The sequence below is a fragment of the Herpailurus yagouaroundi genome, unplaced genomic scaffold (assembly GCF_014898765.1).
Source record: "Herpailurus yagouaroundi ecotype Mexico unplaced genomic scaffold, PumYag 193, whole genome shotgun sequence".
In the NCBI taxonomy this organism is placed as follows: domain Eukaryota; kingdom Metazoa; phylum Chordata; class Mammalia; order Carnivora; family Felidae; genus Herpailurus; species Herpailurus yagouaroundi.
This window is the reverse complement of record NW_024412424.1, coordinates 5,489,084-5,497,337: the sequence shown is the minus strand read 5'-3', so window position 1 is coordinate 5,497,337 and position 8,254 is coordinate 5,489,084. Positions and strand designations below refer to the sequence as shown.

Here is an 8,254-nt window from a genome sequence, read left to right as displayed (position 1 = left end):
TTTTTTTTTTTTTTTAATCTCAGGTTTGAGAAGCACTGGTGGAGGATATTAATTGGTTCTGTTTAATATTGTGAGCAGTTACCTGCCCACATTTTTATTTTTGCTGGTCAGTCTTAAAACAGTTTTCTTTCCTTTTTGGAGGAAAATAATATTATGACATTTAAATCCTTCTGTAGTTATAAAGACTTTGGTCTGAATAAGACAGTAAAGAAACCCCGCTGCTCTTGCAAAAATGATCTGAGTCCCATCCAGAGGTTTGAAAAGTCAACTGTGTAAAGTGATGAGATTTTTTTTTTTTATTGTGTTTAATCAGATTATAAAGACTTTGGAACACTTACCCATTCCTACTAAAAATATGTTGGAGGAAAGCAAAGTACTTCCAATTATTCAACGCTGGTCTCAGACCAAAACTGCCATTCCTCCATTGAGTGAAGGAGATGGGTATTCAAGTGAGAATACGTCACGTGCTCACACACCACTCAACACTCCTGATCCTTCCACCAAGCTAAGCACAGAAGCTGACACAGATACCCCCAAGAAGCTCATGTTTCGCAGACTTAAAATTATAAGTGAAAATAGCATGGACAGTGCAATATCTGATGCTACCAGTGAGCTGGAAGGCAAGGATGGCAAAGAGGACCTTGACCAGTTAGAACACGTCCCTGTAGAAGAAGAGGAAGAGTTACAGTCACAACAGCTACTCACACAACAGCTGCCAGAGTCTAAAGTTGAGAGTGAAATCGCCATGGAAGCCAGTAAGCTACCCATATCTGAACCAGAGGCTGATGTTGAAATAGAGCCTAAAGAAGGCAATGGCACGAAACTGGAAGAAACTATTGCTGAGGAAACACCATCCCAAGATGAAGAGGAGGGTGTATCTGATGTGGAGAGTGAGAGGAGCCAGGAACAGCCAGATAAAACAGTAGATATAAGTGATTTGGCCACCAAGCTCCTGGATAGTTGGAAAGACCTAAAGGTAAGGAAACATTTCTGTTTATTTTAACCTGAATTACTCAGGTCTAGAGTTCCACAAATCTTAAGTTGAATTACCTACTTTTCTAGCTATACATATATTTGAAAAATGGAGTACCATCTCTCTTACTGATAACTAATTACAAATGTCTCAAATCTTTTAAACCTTGGCAAGAGATATACCAGCCAAACTAATATACAGATATCCCCTTTTCTTCATTTAGAAAAGCGTATCGCAGCAGTGACTTCAGTTTTTTTTTTTTTTTTTTTTGTAGTTTTTTAAACATTTACTCATTTTTTGAGAGACAGAGACAGTACAAGTGGGGGAAGGACAGAGAGAGAGGGAGACACAGAATCCGAAGCAGGCTCCAGGCTCCCGGCTGATCACATAGAGCCCAATGTGGGGCTCAAACTCACCAACAGTGTGATCATGACCTGAGCCAAAGTTGGACGCTTAACCAACTGAGCCACCCAGGTGCTCAGTGACTTCAGTTATTTAAGTGCACCTTACATTAAAACCAAAACCAGAAATACGTTGAGTTACAAACATATGATTCTACATTTGAAAATTCTTTGTAAGAGTGTATGTAAGAAAAAAAGTCAGTGTTTAAAGTAATTGGAAATTAATATATTGGATTAACTAGAAATTAATTTTTAAAAATTAACTATAACTGGAAAACCAAGGTAATTCAGCAACTTCTTATCAAAAATGATTGAACACAAATATCTATTCCAGTAAAACAACTTTATATGGAGCTAGTTGGTGTTCAGTTCCATTATTGTTTCTGAAATAGGCCTGCCTTTAAATGCCTACTTCTTTGGTCAAAAGATGTTATCTAGAGGAAAATAGAGAGGTGTGGAACCCTTACGCCTAATACATACGTAATCTGTCATTAAAAATGTAGCAAGTTGTACAGGGTTTGCTTTGCAGAAAACTCAGTCTGGGTCTTGGATAAACACAGAAGTGAATAACAGGATGAGCCTAGGAGAGATGTGATACATTTTGATTGTAAGTGATCTGTATCTGGGATTCAGGTCTTGAGGACCCTGTGGGAACAGGTTACTTCCTAGCTTCTATTTTTCTGTTCCTTTCTTCTGTCAGAAGTGAAGCAACCAGATAAACCAGCAGTACAGGTTTATTTGCAGTAAGATGGACAACTGAATCCTACCTGTCCCCAATTATGATTAGAAAACTCACCCATTAGATCCTGCGATTTGACCCATATGGAACTGACCTCACACTGAACAAAAGGAGTAGTTGATTGGTTGTGCACTATTCTTACTTCCGGCATTTGTAATTTGCTGTGTTGAGACTCTTTTTAAGTATGGTGTGGTTTCAGTTCTCGTTGACCTGTTTGCTACTCTTGCACCACTTAGAGTTTATTGTTACTCAACCTTATTAATAAACCTTGTGAAATCCTTCCTTTTTATAAACCTAAAAGGAAGAATTCATAGTAAATCTGCTTATGATACAACACGTGAACTGCAGGAACCAGAATTGCAGTTAAAAGAAAGAAATGCTGGGATGGTCACGTGGGTGGACCTTCATTTAAGGCCTGCTTTGTGAGGGCACAGGAGTGTGAAAGAAGTCCCTCTTGAGTTTGGAGGCTAGGACAGCCTGTGGCATGACTGGCTTCATAAGGAAGGTGGAAATGGAGACCTGTACTCGAATGGGCATAGAAAAGGCCTTACAGACATAGTTTTACAGAGTGAGAATGGGGTGGCAGACCCAGTAGTTCACTTTTGCCTGATAAATCTCTGGTTGACATAAGTTTAAAAAAATGAGATTTAAGCATCATTTCTTTAAAAACCTGTCTCTTCTTAAAACCTGGAAAAAGTAATACTTTCGTTTCTCTCTATGGTAGTTTTTTATTGTAATGGTAGTGGTATGAATTACTCTCTGGGATATCCTTAACTCAGTTAGCTGTAACTGGTCATTTAAAGTCACACTCTAGACGTTTTTGAGTCCTACCAAATTATTTCTTCCCCTGCTTGTCCTCGTTCCTCCTGTCTGAAAGATCAAAGCAGTTGCATAGGACTATGTAGCTTGATGATCCTTTTGACTTGAGGCTCAAAATTTTATTCATACTTAAAATATATCCTTCTTAACTTTCATACTTTGGATGTATCCTGATTCTTAGCATCAAGGAAGCCATTGAATGAGATTTTCCTTCTTTAAACTTTAGTTTGCTCTGGAATCATTACTCACCTAGAATTGCATGACTGAGAAATGTTGTCACTTGACTGAACTGTGATGTTTTGTTACACATTGGTGCTGGGGCTCTTAATTCATCTATCATTCTGTTTAACATTTACCATGATTCTAATTCCAAAACTCTGATTATGGTTGTCAAGAAAAAAAGAAAGAAAGAAAGAGAGAAAGAGAAAGAAAGAACTTTAGCCAACATTTAATCAGAACATTGAAATCAGAAACCCATAATTTGAACATGTTTTAGATAAACACATGGACTTGATGTGATTACACTATACCCATACTATCCCGGCATTGAAAGAGTTAACTACTTCTGTCTGACTTCCACCTATGTATTCAAGTAGACGTTGGCAGAAAAGACAATGTCTTATTCAACCAACCTTTATTAAGCACCTATTGCCAAGCACTGGGTTAGTTGCTGATGTTAATTCCAAGATCGTACTAAAAAAAGCATTACTCTAAGATTGTGGTTATGTTAGCCACTCCAAGCTTCCCTGACCTTCTGGGGCCACTGTAACATTGTTGGACATGTGTTCCACTTGGCCTTTCTACACATTGGATGGAGTGAAGAACTGAAAGAGGTTGCTTCAGATCCTTAATCTTGATTTTTGCTGTGAAGGCAGACCATAGGGATCATCAGTAAATGAAAGAGGGTGGGAGGGAAGGGAATGAAGCTTCATGAATTACTCTTTGTCCTCCCAGATCTGATGATGATCCCCCTTGTAACTTGAACCATTTCCATCTAGCTTCTCAGGGCAGCAAGGAGCTTGTTAACATCACCAGCTGACCATGTGTCTCCTTTTCTCAACTCCATTTTCAACTTCGTGCTGAAGAAAAACGAGAACCTAGCGTGCATTCTGTGAAGAAACAGGAAGATGGTTGGGAAGTTGGATGATGCATGAAAAATATAATAGGTGAAAAGAGGACAGAGGTGGTTAACTCACTGGCGCCGGCGTTATTTTGGTGCGTCCATTGCCGACAATGGATGTCGTTCCGGGAAAATCCCGACTCCTGGCGAGAAAGGATTAAGTGAGCTACTTTTTCTATACCTCTATACACAGGACTGCTGCCATGGCTCCACAGGGCTTGCACATTTTGACTCCTAAAGTAGACCTAAACAAGAAACATCACCTAACACATTGCTACTACACATGAGCATGTATTTTCACGTGCAAATTTATCGGGCTACATTTTCAGCAGGGACATGTGCATATATTTCTATTTGCAAAAGGAATTACTGTACATCACCCCTCATGCTGAAAATATACCCTAGACTTCACAGGGCAAAACAGTTGGTTATAAGTGGTGATTGATTATAACTTGAGTGGAAAATCCTCATTCATTTGGATCATGAGAAGAAGAGGTAAGGTTCCTGTGAATTTGGCAGTTTTTTTTTTTTTTTTTTTTTCAGTTAAACACCCAGTAGATTATGATGGCTAGTGATTCCAGAGCCTCTCTTGTAAACACTTAGACTGCAGGATATGCATCTCTCCTTATAATGAAATCTGGGTAGTTACAGTTACACCTGGTTTAGATGATTTAGGGGCACCATTCTGTACATGTGATAAGTTGGACTATTCTTAATAATACTCTTCTTCATGTTTATGTCAAGACTATCTTTAATTCAACAAACATATTATTTGCCTAGAAAGTCAAGCATTAAACTCTTTACAGAAAGTTTAAATAAAACATAGGGTTACTCAGCTGAAAACGTTTAAGTCACTACTTGGAAATTCAGTCTGTAACTGATATCCTATGTGGAATCTGCTGTGCAACATTTCAAAATGAAATTATGTACCCTGGGTTTCTGTAATAAATTTCAAAATCGTTTGTAGAGATTATTCTGTATCCATAAGGATCAATATTACCCTTTCCTTTAAAATACATTTTTTTTTTTAACATTTATTTATTTTTGAGAGAGAGAGACAAAGCACAAGCAGGAAGGGGCAGACAGAGAGGGAGACACAGAAACTGAAGCAGGCTTCAGGCTCTGAGCTGTAAGCACAGAATCTGACACGGGGCTCCAACCCGTGAACCATGAGATCATGACCTGAGCCCAAGTTGGATGCTTAACTAACTGAGCCACCCAGACGCCCCTCCTTTAAAATTTAGAATTGCCCCTGAAGAAGCAATCTTAGATACTGCTACATTGAAAGTTTTTTTTTTTTTTTTAAGTTTATTTACTTATTTTGAAAGAGAGAGAGAGAGAGAGTACGTGCGGGGCAGAGCAGAGGGGAAGAGAGAGAGAATCCCAGACCGCAGGCTCCACACTGCTAGTGGGGAGCACCGTGTGGGGCTTGAACCCACAAACCGTGAGATCATGACCTGATCCAAAATCAAGAGTTGGCCTCTCAACCAACTGGGTCGCTTAGTCGCCCCAAAATTTGTTTTACAAGTATCAGACTTAGTAAAAGGCAAAAATGGTCTAAAGCTTATTAGTAGTCCATTTTGTTATTACTGGATAGGTCCTTTAATCTAAATCATGGCTTGGCTATGTCTGTCCCACTGCTTGTTTTTGTAAAGATTTTTGGGAACACAGCCATGCTCATTCATTTACATACTGTCTATGGCTGCTTTTGCACTGTGGTAAAGTTCAGAGTCTGGCTGCTTGAAACATTCTGATTTTGAGTGAAGTCATTTTGATACTTTATTCTTATGGATGAACTCTTAATTCTGTTTCCCTAAAGACATGATGATTATGGTTCTATAGCTCATGAAGTTAGTTTGAAAAAAAAAAAAAAAAGTCTTGACTCTGTTTGGGAAAAGTTACTTTGACTAATTTGGATGTAAGGCTGTCTGAGAAGTGGGAGAGAAGAGACCTTTACGCAATGTTGTTTTTCCCTCAGGACCATGATCAGGTTAGTTGGAAACTTAAGGGAGGTTTTGAGTATAGATAAGTTGGTGCAATCTAGTCTTACATGTAACCATAATAAAATGTATAAATTTTTCTTAATATTCCTTTTACTTTTGATGTGATTTCAGACTTCTAGGAAAACTGCAAGGATACTATTCTGTGTATGTATTCTGTATGTGATACACATTCTAGTGACAAATATAGAAAAAAAGCTAAAAAGTCCTCTTATTCCTCCACCCAGATTCCCCAGTGTTAACATTTTACCAAATATGCTTTATCATTTTCTCTTAAAAATTTTTAACTTAAGTTACAGATGTGACATCCATTGCCCCTAGATATTTTAGTGCATATTTTATAAAAACAAGGATATTATTCCATATGACTGCAGTATATTTGTTAAAATCAGCAGATTAGTGACAAAATACTGTTATCTGACCAACAGATCTCCTTCAGACTTTGCCAATTGTACCCATAATGTCTATAGCAAGAAAAAAAATCTGATCCAGAATTGGAGCTAAAGTGTTATGTTGGGTTGTATCTCTCTAGTATCCTTTAATCTGGAATAGTTCCTAAGTCTATCTTTGCTTTTTATACATTTCAAATTTTTAAAATATTTTGAAATTTTTTAGAATATTCCTCATTTTGGGCTTGTCTGAAGTTTTCTTTTGGGTTCAGGTTATACATTTTTGTCTGGAATAGTAAGGAGTATCCTTCACATGATGTTGATTTGTTCCACTATTGGCACTGTCAACTCCAATCCCTTGGTTAAAGTGGTGTCTGCCAGGTTTTCCAACATAAAGTTACTGTTTGATCCTTATCATTAAAAATTATCCTATAGGAGCACCTTTGGAAGTGTGTAAATAATCTGCTTTTTATCAGATTTGTTCATTAGTTTCAACATCCAGTGAATTTACCCAAATCACTTAACAGCTGTGATGGTTGCCAAGTGGTGATTTTCTAACCTCTCATTCCTTTTGCTCCCCTCTGTTTTGGTTGTAGCCCTCTTGTAAGCAAGAGCTTTTCCTGCTCTCCCATGTAGTGTGCTGTATTCATTGATTTTTATCAGTTTAGGCTCATGCATTCTCATTTTTTTATTTTTTTTTATTTTAATTCTCTATTAAACATTCTTCTAAAGCATTATTTTACCCTGTATCTTACAGTTATAAGAAATAACATTGGCATTAGAAAAACTAGGAAGAACGATAAATGTTTCCTTCTTCTTCTATAAAGAAGGAAAATTATAACAAAGGACAGAGCTTTACACATTTAGTTAAATAGGAGATTCTAATTTGAAAACTGCATCTCAGAGCAAACGTGTATTTGCTCAGTTATTACTATTTTCAGTTTTTTTTTAATGTTTGAGAGCGAGCAGGGGAGGGCAGAGAGAGGGAGGGAGAGAAGGCTTCATGCTGTCAGCACAGAGCCCACTGTAGGGCTTGATCTTATGAAACTGTGAGATCATGACCTAAGCCAAAATCAGGAGTTGGACACTCAACAATTGACCCACCCATATGCCTCTGTTCAATTATTTTTTAACAAAAATACTTATTTTTCAAGAAGGAAACCCAGTAAAAAAAATTTTTTTATTTTAAAAATAGTCCTGCATTCAGCTATAGTTCCCCCCCCGCCCGCCAAGCTCTGATCAGATTTATTTTGATTTGGGAAAAGTTTTCTTTTAAACATCCCAGTACAGAACTTTTAAAACTATTAATAGAAAATAAATGAAGAACATTAAGTGCGCAACACTAATTACTGGCGAGGTACTGGTATTCTGTTTCCTCCCTGCTTCTCCCAAGGAAACCTTAAATTGAATCTTCAGCAGAATGATCCTTAAATATACTTTATAAAAAATGAGAGCTTTTGTTTATATAACTTTTAGATTTTGTTTTTCCTAATTTTATTCTGAAACTCAATTTTATGCCAAACCATATTAGCTTTGTAATGTACACTTGTATGCAGTTCAGCAAAGCAGTAGTATACCTCAGGCTCTGTTCCCTCAGAGTTTAGGAAAAACAGAATTGGTCACAGGCATGTATTGATTGATTGAATGATTGATTGAGCATGTGTGTATACACCTGTGTGAGATGGAGAAGGGCAGAGGGGGAAAGAGAACGTTAAGCAGGCTCCACACTCAGCACAGAGCTCAGTGCAGAGCCTGATGCAGGACTCACTTCCACAACACTGGGATCACGACCTGAGCTGAAATCAGGAGGCCG

The 8,254-nt window shown here is 37.7% G+C and overlaps 1 protein-coding gene across 1 annotated transcript in view; it reads left to right on the top strand.

The window, feature by feature from the left end:
• Positions 1-265: 265 nt before the first annotated feature.
• The window catches only part of SETD2 (SET domain containing 2, histone lysine methyltransferase), a 67,694-nt gene continuing 59,705 nt past the window's right edge, over positions 266-8,254 (top strand). The window contains exon 1 of the mRNA XM_040445170.1: positions 266-976. Within this exon, the coding sequence (XP_040301104.1) occupies positions 281-976 (696 nt within the window). The 5' untranslated portion in view covers positions 266-280. The remainder of the gene's footprint in view (positions 977-8,254) is intronic.